We start from the raw sequence: 18230 nt of genomic DNA on the forward strand, positions 1-18230 counted from the left end.
TAACATGTAGTTAAAGGGTTTTGGCCACTGTTTCCCCCGAGTCTGTGCCTGGCACATCTGGGCTTTAATGTATCTTAAAGCTGATGGTGTCAATGTTGCTATGAAAGCAGGGTTATTAGAACCGGCTGATAGATCATTAGAATTTTAGTTCCTAAATGGCATTATCCAGAAGATTATTTAGGCCTTCCTTTAAACTGAGACCCTTCCTATTTAAAAAATTGAGGAATATAGCAGAAAGTAGCTTCTGTATTCAGCTAGCAAAATTGTTCAATTCCAAGAGTAAATTTTGCTGAAGGGTGGCATTGTTCACATTTCTTTTAGGTGGGGCAGCAAAGTCACTGCTCATTTCTTGGGAATTCTTGGATAGAAATCTCAAAGAGAAACGCTCTGAATGTCTGGTTCAGTTGTCCATGGAAAGTTTCAATGTGGGATCACGTACCAGGTTTTGGAGTATTTATTTTTAAATTTATTGTAAAATAAGTAGCTAGTGGTGACCTTACATATCCCATCATTGGTGGGCCCATCCCATGTCCCTTTCCCCACCCCCAGCATTCCTCAGCTTGAGGAAGTTTGAGGCTCAGCATTTTAAATGGCCATTAGCAGCAGCTACAGAGAATGTGGAAGCAGCAGATTTGGGGGCATCAACAGGAGTATACTGAGAACATCAGAACTAAGCTGTGCTGTTGCTGCAGTGCACTCTCCTTATACTATTTGAAATGTACAGTTCCTGTCCATTCTCCTCCATTGTATGGTGCCTGCATCTGTATTGTTAAAAATTGTGTAAGCTATTTATTATTTATTTGGATTACAGTCGTGGCTGGGGCCGCAGCTCATATTGAGGCTCCATTGTGCTGGGTGCAGTATATACAGTGTAGGAGACAGGTACTGGCTTGAAGCGCCTATGATCCAAATAAAATCCATATAAATATTATTAATAATATTTCTTTGTTAAAACATATTTGCTCAGATCCTCAGGATGAGGAGGAGAAATCAGATATGGCCCGAGGGCAGAATGCAGCTGCTCAAAATAGCTGGCTGCTCCCTCCATGTGCCTCTGGGCAGTGCATGACCCTTGTGGGCAGGTGAGAGAGAGGAAGACTTTGCGTGCTACCCCAGCCCAATCATCTGGCCAATGAGCACTGTCACGATTGGGTGGGAAGTGGGGGCAGGGCACGAAGTCACCCACTTTCCCCGGCATGTGGTGCAGAGTGGTACATGGTGCCTAGGTAAACACCTCCTGACCAGAGCCTGCCTCTGGAACCCCACCTCCTCCGGCACCCCAACTCTCTGCTCCAGGTAACCACCCAAACCCTCTGCACCGTCCTCCCTCAGGTCATAACTCCTTCTCAGACATACACCCCAGCCCCCCACGTACACTCCTCTCCAGGTCAGAACCCTTTCCTGCACTCGTACCCCCTTCTGGACCCTGCACTCCAATCTCCTGCCCAAGATCACAACTCCCTCTTTCACACAAACCTCATCTCAGATCCCACGCCCTTTCCTGTATACCAGTCCCCTACCCTGAGCTCCTTCTTCACCCAACCTCCGTCCTAGATTCTGCACTTCCCTTCATAAAAAAGTGTGGCCCTTGATCATTTACTGAATTCTTGGTGTGCCCCCCCCATGGAAAATATTAACCACCCCTGCCGTCGACCTCTAACTACCAGATGCTGGGAGTGGATGACAGGGGATGGAGCTTTTCACTCTGCTGTGTTCATTCCATTTGAACCATCTGGCATTGGTCAATGTCAGGAAACAGGATGCTGGCTGCAGGATAGACCATTTTTTTGACCCAATATGGCCAGTCCTGTATTCTTCTATTTTAAATGTGCTCTCAAGTGCAAATACTGAATGCAAGTTTTGAAATCTGAGTTTCCTAGCTATTCAATATATGTGTCCTGGTGCATGGATTCTTAAAACCAGGATAGAAGTAGTCGAATAGAATATAGGAGTCAGACTAGAGAGATATTACATACGTAAAGGTTATTTCTTTTTGGCTATGTTTACACTGGAGGCTCCTTGCGCAAGAACCCGCAGAGTGTCCACACTACCCGCCCACTCTTGTGCAAGAAGATTTACAGTACGGCATCAGAGGAGAGGGCTTCTTGCACAAGAGCTGTGCTCTTTTCTAACAAGCTCTCTTGCGCAAGTAGGCAGTGTGGACGTGCAGCAGGGGCTTCTTGCACAAGAGCTGTGCTCTTTTCTAACAAGCTCTCTTGCGCAAGTAGGCAGTGTGGACGTGCAGCAGGGGCTTCTTGTGCAAGAGCTGGCCTCTGGGGAAAAAACGCAGGTAGCCTCTCCGATACTCTGTACATGCAATCACCACTCACTGGTTCCCTCTCGCCGGCCCCCCCCCCCCCCCAAAGGCACAGGCACCCTGTGGAGCTGCGCAGCATACACAGCCTGGGTAGCAGCCAGAGGGAGTCATCACAGCTGCCCAGCCACCGCAACGTCCTGCAGGCCTCACCCAGGAGCCACCCCAGAGCACCCAGCAGACCCACAGGGGCACCAAGCGGCAGGCCCCATGCTGAGGCACCGTCAAGGTCGAGGCCCTCCTGGATCTCTGGGGACAGGAGGGTGCCCTCTGGGACCCCAAGTCCAGAAGGTGAAACACGGACATCTTTGCCCGGATGGCCCAGGCACTGGCTGCAAAAGGACACCCAGCCTGGACCCTTGAACAGGTCTGGGCCAAGGTCAAAGACCTGTTGCCTGTGTACGTGTAGGCCAGTGAGTGCAGGGGGGCTGGGGCCGCCACCTGCCCCCACTACCACCACCTGGACACTATACTGGGGGACACAAGGGCCGAGGCCCTGCAGGCACAGGTCGACTTGGCAGTGGTCACCCGGGTGGTCCAGCTGCTGGAACTGGAGGAAGAGGAGTAGGACGGCAGCTAGACTCCACTGGCCCTGCCCAGCAGCAAGGACTTGACCCGGGCCTCCTCGGAGGCTAGCGAGGGATCTTCCAGTAAGTGGCGAAGGATCCTCCAGTGAGTGCAGTGCACAAGGGCAGGGGGACGGGGGCCACAGGGTCGGGGGGAGGGAGCAGCATATGGCTCCGCCTGGCCACACACCGTGCAGCGGCATGCAGAACGTGCAGCCAGACTGAGTGGCACACTGACATGGCAGGGAGCCCCAGCACATGCCCAGGACCCTGAGGGTCTCACACGCCTAGCTGGGGGTGGGGGTTGGGTTCCGGCTGGGAGCAGCTCAGCTCCAAGGGCACAGCCCTGACCCTCCCATAGCCCAAGCAGTGCCACACAGCACGCCACCATGGCCGCCTATGGCACATGGTAGCTGCCCCAGGGGAAGGCACAATGATCCCTCCCACACACACCCATGGTCCCCCGGTCCTCCTCGCTGCCCACGGGGGAATCCCCCCACGCTGGCCGCACCTGTCCTCAGGCGTCATGGCATGCGTGGTGCGGGGAGGAGGGCACGGGGCACCTGGAACACCGTGGGGTAGGGCTCACTGACTGCCTCGCTGTCCTCTGTTTCCCCCGCAGCAGGAGCCCTGCCAGCGAGGGACCCTCCAGCCCGTCCTGCTGGCGCTGAGGAGCCAGGGCCTGTTGCAGCGCTCCCGGGACCGCCACCACCTGCTCCGCCACCATGTCCGCATGATAGAGCATGTTGAGTGCTCACTCGCTGCTAAGATGAGGCATGGTGGGAGCGGATGAGGCATGGCGGGAGCGGATGTGGGGCCAGTACCTGGAGCACTCTGACGGTGTGCACGCCCTCCTGGGCACTATCGCAGAGCACACGGGCCATGCATCGCAGCAGAGTGAGGCCGGGCCTCCCACCCTGTTCCCTCCCCCCCCAGCATGCCCAGCTCTCCCCCTGCCTCCTCCCTGCCATGCCCCCTCCTGCGCCCCCTGACCTCAGAACCTCTTGGTGCAGCCCACCCCAACCCAGCACAAAGGGCACCAGGATCCCTGCACCCATGGCGGTGGGAGAGGCTGCCCCTTCCACCCAAGAGGCCCTCCTGGGTCGGAGTCCTCCTCCCCCCTCCCAGTAGAGAGCCTCCCTCCTCCCCACAGCCCACCCCTTCCCCTTGTAAATAAACGACCGTCACATGTTACCCGAGTGCGTGCTATTTATTAGGAGGTAAGGAAAGGGTAGGGGGAAGGGTTGGTGATGGGAGCGGGAAGTGGGGGCATGGAGGAAGCCCCACGGTTGGAGTCGTAGGCATGGCCTACTGTGGGGCCTGGTCGAGCAGTACCGGGAAGGCTTCCTGGTTCCGCACCCCATCGCCGTTGGCCTGCTGGGTGGTGGCAGTCCAAGGCTGCTGGTAGGCCTGGCCCTCGTCTGCCATCCACCCCAGGAGGAAGGCCTCCCCCTTCGCCTCGATTATGTTGTGGAGGACACAGCACGCCGCGATGACCTCAGGGACATGCTGCACCCCCACATCCAGGCGGGTCAGGAGGCACCTGAAGCGTGCCTTCAGGCACCCAAAGGCACACTCTATGGGTGGGCCCGGTCCAGGTGAGCGTTAAAGGTGGCCTGATTGTGGTCCAGTCAGCCTGTGTACGGCTGCATGAGCCAGACCATCAAGGGGTAGCCACGTCCCCCAAGATGCACACTGGCATGCTGATGGCCGGGATAGCGAGGTCCTGCTGGGAGAAGTAGGTCCCCGCCTCCAGCCTGTGGTCCAGGCCCAGGCCCGAATGCTGGAATATGCGTGGGCTCGGCTGGACCACCCCACATAAATGTCTTAGAAGTGACCCCGGTGGTCCACGAAGGCCTGGAGCACCACCAAGCAGTAGCCCTTGCGGTTGATGAATCAGGCCACTCGATGCTCCAGTGCCTGAATCGGGATGTAGGTCCTGTCTACAGCTCTCCCACAGTTTAGGAACCCCAGGGCGGTGAAGCCCCAGGTCACAGGGGCGGATGACTCTCTGGAGCAGGATGTCATTGATGGCGCGGATGACCTGCACAGGGGCACATGGGAGCACAGGAAATGCACAGAATGAGACACTGTGGGTACAGGGGCCCTTGAGGTGTGCCCATCCCCCTCCGATGCCTTCTCCCCCCTCGTATGTCAGGGCCCACTCCCCCGGGGATTCCCGCCCTGCCAGCGGGGCTACTTGAGGGAGGGATGGCGTCACCCGCTGGGTGCGGGGCTTCCCCTCACCCCCACAGGCCCGCCTCCTGGCCTGGCCCCATCCTTCCCTCGGGGCAGGCCCACGGGCCCTCGGGGGCCTTACCTGCTGGATGACCACGCCAATGGTGGACCTGCCCACCCCAAACTGTTCCCCACAGAGTGGTACCTGTCCGGGGTGGCCAGTTTTCAGAGGGTGATCACGACCCTTTTGTCCATGGGGATGGTGGAGTACAGGCGGAGGTCCGGAGCGCAGGAGTGAGCCAGGTGCAGAGCTCGTGGAATGTCCCCTGCGCATCCGGAAGTTCTGCACCCAGTGCTGGTCGCCCCATTGTCCCAGCACCAGCCGCTCCCACCAGTCCCGGCTTGTGTGGTGTCTCCACGGGTGCCTGTCAGTGGTGATGGTGGGAGGCCTGAGTACAGCTTCGGCATTGATCACAAGGGAGGGCCTGCAGCTGCTGCCCGGTCTCCAGCTCCCGCTGGAACGGCGTGGCTCCCTGGTGCAAGCTGGCCCACAGCCTTGTTGATGGCTGTGAGGGGACACTGGTGGCCAGGGTCCTCCTCCGGCACCATGGCTGGAACGGCGGGGCGGGGGGGGGCAAGGGTGCCAGTGTGGACGCTTTCTTGCGCAAGGAGCCGCCAGTGTAGACATGGCCTTTGTGTGGCTATGGAAAATCTTGTGATGTTTTTCATCAGGGTAGGGAGTATATGCTGTATACTTTGTGAGAATTTTACTTCCTGGCACTATTGTGTAATTTGTATTTTTGCCTCCTGGTTGCTTCCTCCTTTAGGGTATGTCTACACTACCCCCCTAGTTCGAACTAGGGGGGGTAATGTAGTCATACGGAGTTGCAAATGAAGCCTGGGATTTGAATTTCCCGGGCTTCATTTGCATAAAGCCGGCCGGCGCCATTTTTAAATGCCGGCTAGGTCGGACCCCGTGCTGCGCGGCTACACGGGGCACGGACTAGCTAGTTCGGATTAGGCTTCCTCGTTCCTAATCCGAACTAGCTAGTCCGTGCCGCGTGTAGCCGTGCGGCACGGGGTCCGACCTAGCCGGCATTTAAAAATGGCGCCTGCTGGCTTTATGCAAATGAAGCCCGGGAAATTCAAATCCCGGGCTTCATTTGCAACTCCGTATGACTATATTACCCCCCTAGTTCGAACTAGGGGGGTAGTTTAGACATACCCTTAGTGTTTAGAGAGTGATGCATTTCAGAGCTATATCTAATTTAGTAAAACACCACTTTACGATCTTTTTTATATTTGCATCAGTCAGTGTATGTACAGTAAAACTTGAATATTTATTATCTACTTAATTTCATTGCAGAGATTCTGTTATTTTGATGTTTTTCTAAATAACTGTTGAACTTTGAAGGGTGTTTACTTTAGAAAAGCCACCTGGCCAGATACCTGATACATTCTGTTGAAGTTACAGGAACTGTCCGGCTACGTCTACACTGGCCCCTTTTCCGGAAGGGGCATGTAAATTTCCTTTGAAGTAGGAATAAGACCCTCCGGAAAAGGGCACTTTTTCCGGAGGATCGGGGCCAGTCTAGACGCTCTTTTCCGGCTTTTTTAAAAGCCGGAAAAAAGCGGCGGACATTTTTATTTAAATGCCGCGGGGGATATTTAAATCCCCCGCGGATTTCCCTACGACGACTGCTGAAATTTACATGCCCCTTCCGGAAAAGGGGCCAGTGTAGACGTAGCCTCCTTGTTTATACTAGGTTACAGTTTGGATCATTGTTATTAAGACACTGCTTTTTTTGGAATTAAAGCTTAAGCTCTTTGAAGCTGGGACTATCTTTTTGTTCTGTTTATGTGGTGCCTAGCCCAGTGGGGCTCCAGTCCATGACTGGGGCTCGTTGACACTGCCACAATGCCATAATATGTGATAATTACTAATAAGGTTCAAAGAGATCATTTGGGGGCCGCTGGATTCTAAGCATCTTTAGAAACATTGGTACAACTTGCTGAGGATAGCAGTGATTTCTTGAGAATCTCTTTGCAGTTAATAAATGTCTGAGAGAGACTGGGGTTTTAATCTCAGTCTCTTCAGTTCACTAGGAGACAACAGCTCCACACCATGGAACTGTGCGCATGATTAGAATAGGTCATTGTATTTTCAGTGGTTCTTAGTCATTAATTTAAAACTCAGGATGACTTTTTCAAAATACAAATAAGCTTCTAGTTATGATAATTTAGGCAAGAGGTTTTGCTCAGCGTTCTATTAAATTGTATCTATACTGTGAATACAAAGGATGCAAGTTTGGCATCCTGCCTATGAATGTAGCATTTGCAGTAGCCACCAAAGTTGGTTCTTTGTTAGCAATTTATGCCAGTATAGTAGTGTTGTTTCAGGATTGATTTTTTTAAAATAACATTTCTAGACTGGTAAAAGCTATGTAGATGAACTTATTTCTCACTATATATTAGAGCATAGGTGTTCAACCTATGGTTCTTGAGACAAATATGGCTCAGTATGGAGCCAAATATGGCTCTTTTGTCATTCCCAAAATACACACAGTTTTTAAAATTAAAATGAATATTTAATTCAACATTTACAAAATGTGCAATTACTCATGTCGCTTGAATGCATGCATGAACGTGAATTTGACCAGTTATGATAATAACTTCAAAGAAATGTGTGAAAAGATGCAGCAGCAGAAGTCCCATCAAATAATGACTCTTAGTACAAACAATGTGTCATTTATGCTATTATTAATCATCATATCAGGGATGGTCTAGACAGTGCTGAGCCCTGCCATGAAGGCAGGGGACAGAACTCAATGACCTCTCGAGGTCCCTTCCAGTCCTAGTATTCTATGATTCTACGATCATGTCAGTTATCACTAATATTAAGTTGTATATTTTTAATCACGCAAATGGGGATTCTTATATTGCTCTTTGTTGAACACTTGTTCTGAATTTTAATGTAGTTTGGCTCTTTGGTTTGAAAAGGTTGCCAACCCCTGTTTTATAGAGTTTCTGTATTTGTGTGCGTGTCCCTCTGTGAGTCCATCCATCTGTGAGTCCATTTGTTCAACAACTCCTCCTAAACAATAAGATCTAGGACCACTAAAAATTTGATATGCAGCTTCCTCTCATTTTAACTTAAAGTCAAGGTTTGGTTGTGCCAGGAAAACAGGAAGTGCCTGGAATGGGATTGTTTTCCATACCACAGAAAAGAAGGGGTCTGAAAACAAGGACAGTTATGCTCTGCAATGACTACTGCCACCAAGTGCAGGGGATGGTTATACTGCAGAGTGACCATAGGAGGCAACCGCACTAGGAAGAGAGGCCAGCTGGGGCAAAAGCTCTCCATATTGCTAACCATGGGTAAGTGCCCCCTCTCCAAGCCCCTCTTCCTTTCCCTTGGCTGCAGTGAAGGAGGACCCACCTCCTGGGGAAGAGCTGCCAGCCAGTGCAGGCTGGGGCTGGGCAGCACAGTCCACACCCGGCCCCAGCAGAGGAGACATGGGCCAGTCAGCGCAGCCCCTTCCCTTCTCTCCCCCCAGGAAGAGGCCAGGGCTGAGCAGTGCAGCCCTCACTCCCTCTGACCCTAGAGGAGAGGTAGGCTGGGGCTGGACAGCACAGCCCCTCCCACCCCTGAAGAAGCTGTGGGCTGCCCCCTGAGTCGCCAGCCGGTACCGGTTAGCTGAGTCCTGGCCCCCCTGGGAGGAATTGGCAGCCAGGCAGTGTGGCCACAGGCACCCTAAGGAGCTGCAGTTATTGGATCAGCACCCACTTGAGCCACCATGGACTGTCCCTGTGAGCCCACCTCAGTCCTCCTTCTGCCCCCCCCCCCCCAGCATTGATTCCTGCACCCCCCACCCTCTGCCCTGAGCCCCTACCTACACAGACCCCAGCAATGCTGGATAAATCTGCCATTGTCACACCTCCTCTCTCCCCCCCGAGAAACCACTATAAGCTATAGCAGCAAAAGTTCCTTTTTGCAAGTATAAGCTGTACCTAGAGTGGCAGGGTTTGATGGTGCAGCATCCTTTTTATGGTAGATTAGGATGGCTTTAAGTGGTTACCATCATTATTAATTACTTGCATTTTGGGAGCACCTGGAGACCCTAACTGAAATTGGTTTTCTGAGCAAGGTGCTATGCTTAAATACAAGATGCTGCTGCCTGTATTGTTCCTGCTCTGGGGACAAATCGAGTTCAGTCATCAGGGCTTTCAGTCTGGCATTTTTAACTTGCACAAAATTAACTTGAAAGAAAAAGACCTCTTCCACTTAAATGGCTCCGCAGTTTTAACTTGGATTTTCAGTGTAACAAGATTCTGATCTCCCTTGGACTATGGATGTGACTTTATGACGTTTAAATCCCTAAAGCTACGTGTTTTATGTGCTTTTCATTGTGGAGTCATCCACTCCCTTAATCATCAGAAACCATGCCGCCCCCATTGATTGGCTGTGTATGTGGCTCCCAGTGGTTGGTGGCACCTGTTGTTTATTTAAGAGCAAGAGGGCAGTGGGTTGCATCAAAGGATGTTCTGTTCTTGTCCTCCACCCCCAAAGAAGCGAGCGCTACGTGCCTGACGTGATGTCACAAGTCTGGAGCCAGTACTGCAATCTGCAGCAGACATGCCCGCAGCAGGGTGCAAACAAATATCTATCTGCAGGAACTACAAGCAGGCATGGCATGCACGGGGTCACGAAGAATGGTGCCTCTAGAGAAACCTGCTGATACTTGTTTGTTTGACTCTTGCTGGTGATCTTAGCGTGGCTGACAATAGCACTTCCCTCCTCTTGTCAGTGCAGCTTCTTGCTGGAACCTTGTGTCTCCTTAAGAGGCTGCGTGTGTGTTTCTCGGGAGCAGCCATTGGCTGCGTGTCCTCTGATTGTCAGTCTCAGCAGCGGGACTGTTGTTGGGGGAAGTTTCAAGTTACCAGGATGGCAAGCCAAGCCCACAGGAGAGGAGGAGGAGGTAGACAGACACAGACAGACAGAACTGTTGCAGCTACCATTGCTGATTGGCTAGAGGCTTCAGCTGCTTCTCCGGAACAAAAGGTCAAAGAGTACTGCAGCAGCGTATTGTAGCGAGAAGCAGCCGATCACGCAGCCTTACTTTTACTTGGAGAAGTTTGGCGAGGGTCCTTGAGCGCTAGCTTGCTGTGTTCTCCGTTGAGTTTTCCCTGGGTAGCCTATTGCAGTTCATCCTGCGTCCCTCTCTGACTAGAAGATAGGAATGCACGCTTGGTAGTGTGAGAAGACCTACACTGCAGAGAAAAACCCTGTTGTGGAAGAAACAGTTGTTTGTTACGAATAGACACGTTTAATTCACGAATGGCTTGTGAAATCATGCCTCTGCAAAGGTATATTACTGTTTTTACTAGCTAGTTTTTAGATTTGCTTATATTAATTGTTACCACATTTGTAGTGATGCCATGGCAGTAGTACGTGTATATTTTATTAGTACTGGGTGCATTCTGTATGGACAATTTTTAACCAGAAATTTACAAGATGTGACTTTTTTTCCCCACTGCTGAGTGAGACTTAAGGAATTGTTGAAAGTTCCTCCTACTCCTGACTAGCTCAGTGTGTAAAGTACTACTAGATTTGCCTCCTTAGCCTCCTCCACCTTAAACATAGATGCATAGGGAATTCTTAAGAGCAAATTGCTGAATATTTAGGGTTCTTGAGGCAGTACCACTGCCTCCCTGACCACTTTTTACTAATCTTATGGAAGCAGATGAGCCACATCTTTTGCTTTGTGGTGTGTGTAGGTTTCAGTGCTTAGTACAAAAATTACTTGATTCCTTTGCAGGAATCCCACCATGAGAGCATAAACAGATATCTTGAAAGGGTGCTAAGAGATTTGGATGCCTAAAAGGTCTTTTTCCCTTAGTAAAATTCTCCAGTATTGATTGATAGAGGTTCCCATACCTTTCCTGTAATGGATAGCTGTAGTGCAGTAATGAAGAATTAACAGCTGGCCTGACAGAAAAAGAGATGTCTGGATCCCCTGAATACTTTCACCTAAATACATGTCAGGTGTAATCCTCCTTTACAGTTACCTTAGAAACCAGAGAAGCTGGGGTTTTCACCAAAGGATTGTTCTCTTTTCATGGTATGTAGACAAACACAGAGATCAGTGACTGCTGTGTGCCTGTGCTAAAACTGTAGGATAAATTGGAACTGGGCTCTTACAGTGGAAATGTTTAACCAAATAGGGAAAAAATGAAATAGATCTGTTGATTGTTATTTTTGCTGGCGGCTGGTGTTTTGATTATTCTTAATGGTGCACGTTTGCCTCCCTCATCAATAAAATATGGTGACTACTCACCTTCATGAAAACTGAAGACTAGTAAATGCACTGATTGATATTTTTTTTCACTGGAATTAGTGTTATTTTAATAGCTTTTGAAGCTGCTGTATTTTCTTTGCAATGAAAAACAGTCATTGAATTTGGTGTCCAAACTACATTGCTGAAAATATTGCAGGGGTCATGGAGAATCAGGCCTGTGCAGATAAAGACTGAGCACTTAGGTGGCCACCTAGGAGAGATTCAAATGTCATCCAGCTAATTAACAGTGGCCACTCGCATGTTTCTACTAGTGGTGCACAATCACAGGTCTTGGTGTAAAAAAACAAAAATTAGAGGAAATATTGGTGGAGGACTTCTGTTTTTCAGCAATCTAGTCAAGAGGCCTTCGTATTGATGACTGCAGAAAACAGAAATACTGGCAGTGCCTTACACACAGAATGAAGTATTTATTGTGCTGATTTCAATTCCAAGATAGTCTCTTTACTGTTGGAACCAGTAGCTGTTACTGTGTTTGCTGTAGCAGCCCCTTGACTGTAAATGTGTGCTCTGCTGAAGAAAGCCCTCTTATTCGCAGGGCTGCCATGACTGTGCTACTTGTTTCTGTTAATTAAAATGATTAGCTTGAGAGAAGCTAGAAATGCAGTGTACTTGAACAATAATACAGTTGATTTAAAAAAGAAGCTTTTTAAAAAATGGTGACACAACTCAGCACATGGTGTAAAGTCATTTGGATTTCCTATTTAAAATAACAGTTTAGGATAGCTACATGAATATTGTATCTTCTTGGTTTCTACACCACCTAATTTCTGCAACCTCAAGGCAGTTGTAGGTAAAGTCCTGTGAGCCCTCTACCATATGTCTCCATCACACAATTCTTTCATCCTAGAACAACCTACACCTAGAATCTCCTTTCTTTTTAGGCTGTTTCCATTGCACAATCAGTGGGTTGGTGGTTGGGGGTGTGTGTGTGTGTGGTGGTTTTTTTTAAGAGGGACCACAGTGCCCTTCCTATCTTGCTGTCCTATCCTATGCCTTACCTATCCTCATAGCGATAAGGCAGCTATTATATTTTCCTTAAAATTAGCTAGGTGAGGGGTGTTCACCTTGCTTAGTTTGCTTTGTGGTAAAACTGCAGTGCTTTGGCACCATTAATACTTTACAGCTGGAGAGAGGATGTGTGTTAAAGTATCCTGTGGTTAAACATTTTTTTTTTTTTTTTGACAACGAAGACAGATCCTTAGATTCCTGGGTGCACTGCTTCCATTGGCTTGCTTGATACCTAACAACCTCTAAGTGCTACTCTATAGACTAGCAAATTGAAGCGCATGTACAATGGGCTTCAGTCCTCTACTCCCTTTTCAGAAAACCAATCTCTTCCCAGCATGGCCTGAATCCTGCCCTCAGGTTTGCAGAGGCCTCTGCATCATGGATCAGGGCTCATAACCACAAAATAGACTGTAAGATCTTGGGGGCACAAACCATCTTTCTGTGATGAGTTTGTGTCATGCCCACAACTGTCGGCCTATGACTTCCTTCTGAATCTAGCCCCAAGATCGAATATATTTACTTTTGTAAGTGAAAGGGTTCAGTTCATCAATACTTCTGACTTTTTTTTTCCAGTTTCAGCTGAAGCAAAATACACACATGAGCAAAATGTTTTGGTCAACCCAAATCTGCATTTCTTGGCAAAAGAAGTTTCAGCTGAAAAATTTGCAGAGATCTAGTCAAGTTAAATCGTGTAGATGAAGGTCTGTCTAGATATTCTGACATACAATTATACAATACTATGCGGATAATTGTGTGCTGTAAATACGCATTTCATACTTTATACGGATGCTTATCTAAGGACTGGTATGTGACCAGGCTTGCTGTCTTTGTAAGAGAGAAACACAGCATGCATGCCAAGAGTGCACTTCACTGTGGCACACAAGGTGGAACGTTGAGTAGATCAGGTACTTTGTGGCATTCCTGTTTTCCAAAGCAGCATCAGTCAATGACATTTTTCTCTTTTTTGTTATACATTAAATATTCTTCTGAATAAGTGACAAACTTTATAAAGTTCTTATTAGCAGCGCTACTCACTCCTACTGTATTCTAGCTGAGTGTATATATCCTATTACGGCTTAGTGAAGCTGAAACGTGGCTGCTTTCATAAAATGTACTTGCCACGTTTCAGGTTCAAGGAGCTGGTTGATCAGAGAGCCATGTATGTGATTTAGATTCTACCGGCAAATAAGTGGTCTCTAATGTTTTTATTGTCTGCCGGAGTAAACTGGAGGAAGGAATAAGAAAACTGTCAGATATTTGTAAACCTTTTTACGGGCCAATGATGTGGTTAAGAAGTGAAACTTGTTCATAATCACCAATCTGTTTCATTTACCATCTCTGCTTTTATAAGTTGAATTGTATTTTAGATGGAGTAAGCCATTCCTATTCTTGTGTGTATGTGTGGTTCTCACCCCTGAAACTATAAACAGGTTGTTTGTTTTAGCTTTTTTTTTTTTCTCCCCAGAACAATGAGCAGGTGAACATAAAATCATATTGATCCTTTGAACTCCCTCCTAGGAACTTCAAGTGCTTTACAAACATTAAAATCACAGTTTAACTTGGGGAGAGGAGTTGTTGGCATTATTAAACTCATTTTACAGTTGTGGAGTCTGAGATTCAGATAATTAAGGACATCTGCTAAGTCAGACATGGAGGATACAACAGAGCCAGGAGTACAATCCATATCTCTTCAAGTCCCAGGCCTGATCTGCTAGATCTGTAGCTCATTGCGCACTGAAACCAGTGAATGAAGCATAGTTCAAGTTAATATGCTATCTACAACCAAGTTCAATTAATTATCTTGTCAGACCTAGCAGATTGTGGAAGAAAATCTAGATTTGTACACTGAAAAATTGGGCCTGTATGTTCACTTAACACCCATCAAGTTTTAAGAAGCAATCCAGAAACAAAAAGACTGCAGTGACTTTGTCACCATTTTGTTACAAACATTTTATAATAATGAAAGCCAGTGGCTTTCAAACTTTTTTTCCTGTGACCCAGTTCAAGAAAATTGATGCCCATGACTCAACATAATTTGACTAGAGCAGTGGTTTTTAACCTGGGGTGCACGTACTCCTTGGAGGTGCGAGATGCCCTTTCTGGGGGTGCAAGAGAAGCCAGATTTTTATGATATATCTTGGGTTTAAAGAACTGACCTACTTCAATGATTTTTAATAAGGGGCGCGAGAACATATTTTGAGAACCAAAGGGGTGCAGGCTGCAGTAAGGTTAAGAACCACTGTACTACAGTGTGGGCTCTGGGGTGGGGCAGAGGATGAGTGCTTTGAGGCATAAGAGGAGACTCTGGATTTGGTGGTGTGAGGGCTGTAGTTGGAGGGGCTTACCTTGAGCGGCTCCAGGTCAGTGGTGCAGTGAGGGTGCGAAGGCAGGCTTCCTGCCTCTCCTGGCACTGCACACTATGCTGCCATCCAGAAGAAGCCTGTAAAAGATTCCTAGCCAATGGGGGTGTAGAGCTAGTGCTCAGTAGGGGCAGTTGTACAGGCCCTGTTTGCCCCTCCCCCATTTCCTCCCAGGAGCTGGGCCTGTTGCCAGCTGCTGCTGGGGTGCAGTGCAGTCAGTGGTGCTAGGACTGGCAGGTAGCCTGCCTTAGTGCCCCCTCTGGTCAACTGATCATTTTGCAGCAATGAGACCAAGTACTGGGTTACAACCCGTAATTTGAAAACCACTGGTGTAAGCTTTATACAACTTGCCAGTGTTAAATTCTAGGAAAGGGTGCAACTTTGGCTGGAGTACACTTGGAGTCATTCCTTTCACATCCTTCTTCACTTATTTTCTGTTTGTTTGTTTTTTTGTTTGTTTGTTTGGTTTTTTTTTTTTAAAATCTACTGCAGGACATTGCCAAACCGCCAGTCAGGAGAGAAGACTCTGCCCTGTCCCCCTTTTTTAAAAATCTAAACCTCAGCTAATTTTAATCTTCAAAAAAGGGATGGGTGGGGGAGACTATATCAGTTATATGTTGAATACTATTTAAAGCAGCTTACAAAGATAAACATAAGTAATATAACAAGATACTGAGCAGAAAATAATTTACAACATTACAGAATCATAAGTTTCCAAGAGATGTAACTAAAGTTCAATATTTAGCTTGCAATGGGAAGGAGTGTTTCCACTTTGCTGATCTTGCTATACTATAATTAGCGCTACAATTTTAACACCAACATTTTTAATAAATTTCATAGCAGAGGTCTGAGTTAAAAAAATAAGTAAGGGAAAGTCTGGAGAGGGATGGAGAGTCCATGAGAGGTGTAGAAGAGCAAGCCCACTTTCACTCACCCCTTCTGTGATGGCTCTTATCTAAAGGGATTGGGCCTAGCTCCCTGCTCTGGGTTCTGCAGCATGGCCCACATGGACACAGCACTACTCCATAAATGGGAGCAAATGATCCAAAACTGAGTGACATTATGGCCTTGTGTGTTGTCACAATGCTAATAGAGTTTGGCTGGCAGTCCCTCTGTCTCCATCTAAGGAAGGTAGGAATGTCCAACCTGAGTGGTCGAGGTCACAATGCTTGAAGTGGATACTGTCCCATGGAGCAGGGAACCACTCTGAGCATTGTGATATTGCGAATGTGGTATGGAATTTATGCCCGTTCAGTTACCTTGAAGGCTGTGATCCCTGGACCAAAATCATAGCCTAGTTAAAATAATGTCTCTTTCCATGCTGATGCTTTGTAATGTGAGAACACAGGCAAGATGGATGGTTGCTATGATTAAGTATGCAGTCCTTCACCGCCTTGTTCTTGTGAATCAGTACATATTATTGAGGCAGTGTGCAGAGCTGTACACATATTAGGTAGTGATTTAAGTAGCCATGTACATACTCTATAATGGCTTTCTCTAGGTATTAAAAGAGAATGACTTGTTATGTAGACTTGGCACTGGCCCCTGAGGCTTGCTGTTGAAAGATAGTTTAACTAAAAATAAGTTCTTCTGACTGTTATGAGAAGCTTGTTTTTATAAAACTGGCCTTTTTTTTTATATATATATAAAGTCTCATAAACTAGTGCTTTAATCTACACAGAGGCTCAATGAGTTGATATGTAATAGGGAAATTTCTTACTGAGAGATCATCTGGCTTTCCTCGTAGCCTGCAGGCATACCCACAAGCCATAAATCTTACAAGCTAAGGTAAGGTTCACTTGGGTCAATACCTCAAGAGAGCAGGTCAGGTTTTGTGGCAAATGGAGTAAGAGACTCCTCTGAACTTTCCAAGTCAATGCAAAGTTGGTCCCTGAAATATTGTGTTAAGGGCCTTTCAGATTATACATGTGGCATAGAATAATAGAGCTGGAAGAGACCTCAGGAGGTCAAGTCCAGCCCTCTACCCAAAGCAGGAACAACCCCAATTAAATCATCCCAGCCAGGGCTTTGTCAAACCGAGACTTAAAAACCTCTAGGGATGGAGATTCCACCATGTCCCTAGGTAAACCATTCCAGTGCTTCACCACCCTCCTAGTGAAATAGTTTTTCCTAATATCCAACCTAGATCTCTCCCACTGTAACTTGAGACCATTGCTCCTTGTTCTGCCATCCGTCACTACTGTGAACAGCCTTTCTCCATGCTCTGTGGAATATCCCTTCAGGAAGTTGAAGGCTTCTATCAAATCACCCCTCACTCTTCGCTTCTGCAGACTAAACAAACCCAAATCCCTCAGTCTCTCCTCATAAGTCATGTGTTCCAACCCCCTAATCATTTTGGTTGCCCTCCAGTGGATCCTCTCCAATGTGTCCACATCCTTTCTATAGTAGGGGTCCCAGAACTGGACACACAGGCTCAGGAAAACTGTTACTGAATAAGTATCTAATATACAGCTGCATAGGCCCCAATCAGAAAAGTGCTTATTTGCCTAATTTGATATCAGTGGGTCTACTGATATGCTTAAAGTTCTGCATGTCCTTAAGTACAGGCAGTCCCCGGGTTACATACAAGATAGGGACTGTAGGTTTGTTCTTAAGTTGAATTTGTATGTAAGTCGGAACTGGTACATATTGTAGGGGAAACTCTAGCCAAACATTTCTCCAGAGCTCAGCTTTATTCTCCCACACCTCACTTCCCTCAGTCCTTTAGTCTCAAGCTGAGGTGTCTGGTGAGAAAAGCCGCTCCGCGTCTCCCTGGTCTGCTGGGGAGGGGGGGGGGGCGCTAGCTTCGCGTCTCCCTGGTCTGCTGGGGGGAAGCAGCTAGTGCGGGGTTGCCTCACCCTGTTTGTAAGTAGGGATCTGATGTAAGTCGGATCCATGTAACCCGGGGACTGCCTGTACTTTGCATCAAGGCCATTGAGAAGAAAGGAGCTATAGACATAATCTCTTTCTAAGTTTGCTGGATATAAAATTTGATCTTTAGGTCATCCACAGAACTGATGAAGGGCAGTGGTTTGGTCAATGTTTTAAAAAAAAAAAAAAAAGTGTTAAAACATGCTAGCAGTTACTATACAGTGGTTTCTGAAATGCCACATTTCCCTTTCTGTGATTTAAAGTAGGAAACCACAGTGGTATCTCTTAGTAGCTGAAGGTTGTTTCCTCTTATTTGCATAATTTTATTTCTAGTGGCTGTTATGGGGGTTTTTTTTCCACTCCATCACCTCCGTCAATAAAATCGCCAATGTTTTTGGTTTGCAGCTGCTTCTCTTCCAAGAACCTGAAGTAGCTTGATCACATTTCCCATTAGCAACCCTTCCCTTTTGCCCATGGTTATGGAGGAAGGAGTACATGTACTATTAAAAAAACCCATGCAATAAAAATAAATTAGGTATTTCAGTCTATTACAGTTTACTCAAACCATATAGTC

General features: G+C 47.6%; 1 protein-coding gene across 14 annotated transcripts in view; it reads left to right on the forward strand.

The window, feature by feature from the left end:
• The window catches only part of FAM13A (family with sequence similarity 13 member A), a 349887-nt gene that overhangs the window by 233564 nt on the left and 98093 nt on the right, over positions 1 to 18230 (forward strand). The window contains exon 1 of one of the 14 annotated variants that reach the window (XM_075929589.2): positions 9142 to 10425. The exons of 12 other annotated variants lie outside the window; for them this stretch is intronic. In XM_075929589.2, coding sequence (XP_075785704.2) covers positions 10397 to 10425 — 29 coding nt within the window. In that variant the 5' untranslated portion in view covers positions 9142 to 10396. Of the gene's footprint in view, positions 1 to 9141; positions 10426 to 18230 lie in introns of those variants that run through there. One more of the 14 variants, XM_075929588.2, reaches the window with a different exon arrangement.

This window comes from Pelodiscus sinensis, chromosome 4, assembly GCF_052426305.1.
Source record: "Pelodiscus sinensis isolate ZL-2025 chromosome 4, ASM5242630v1, whole genome shotgun sequence".
Lineage (NCBI taxonomy): Eukaryota > Metazoa > Chordata > Testudines > Trionychidae > Pelodiscus > Pelodiscus sinensis.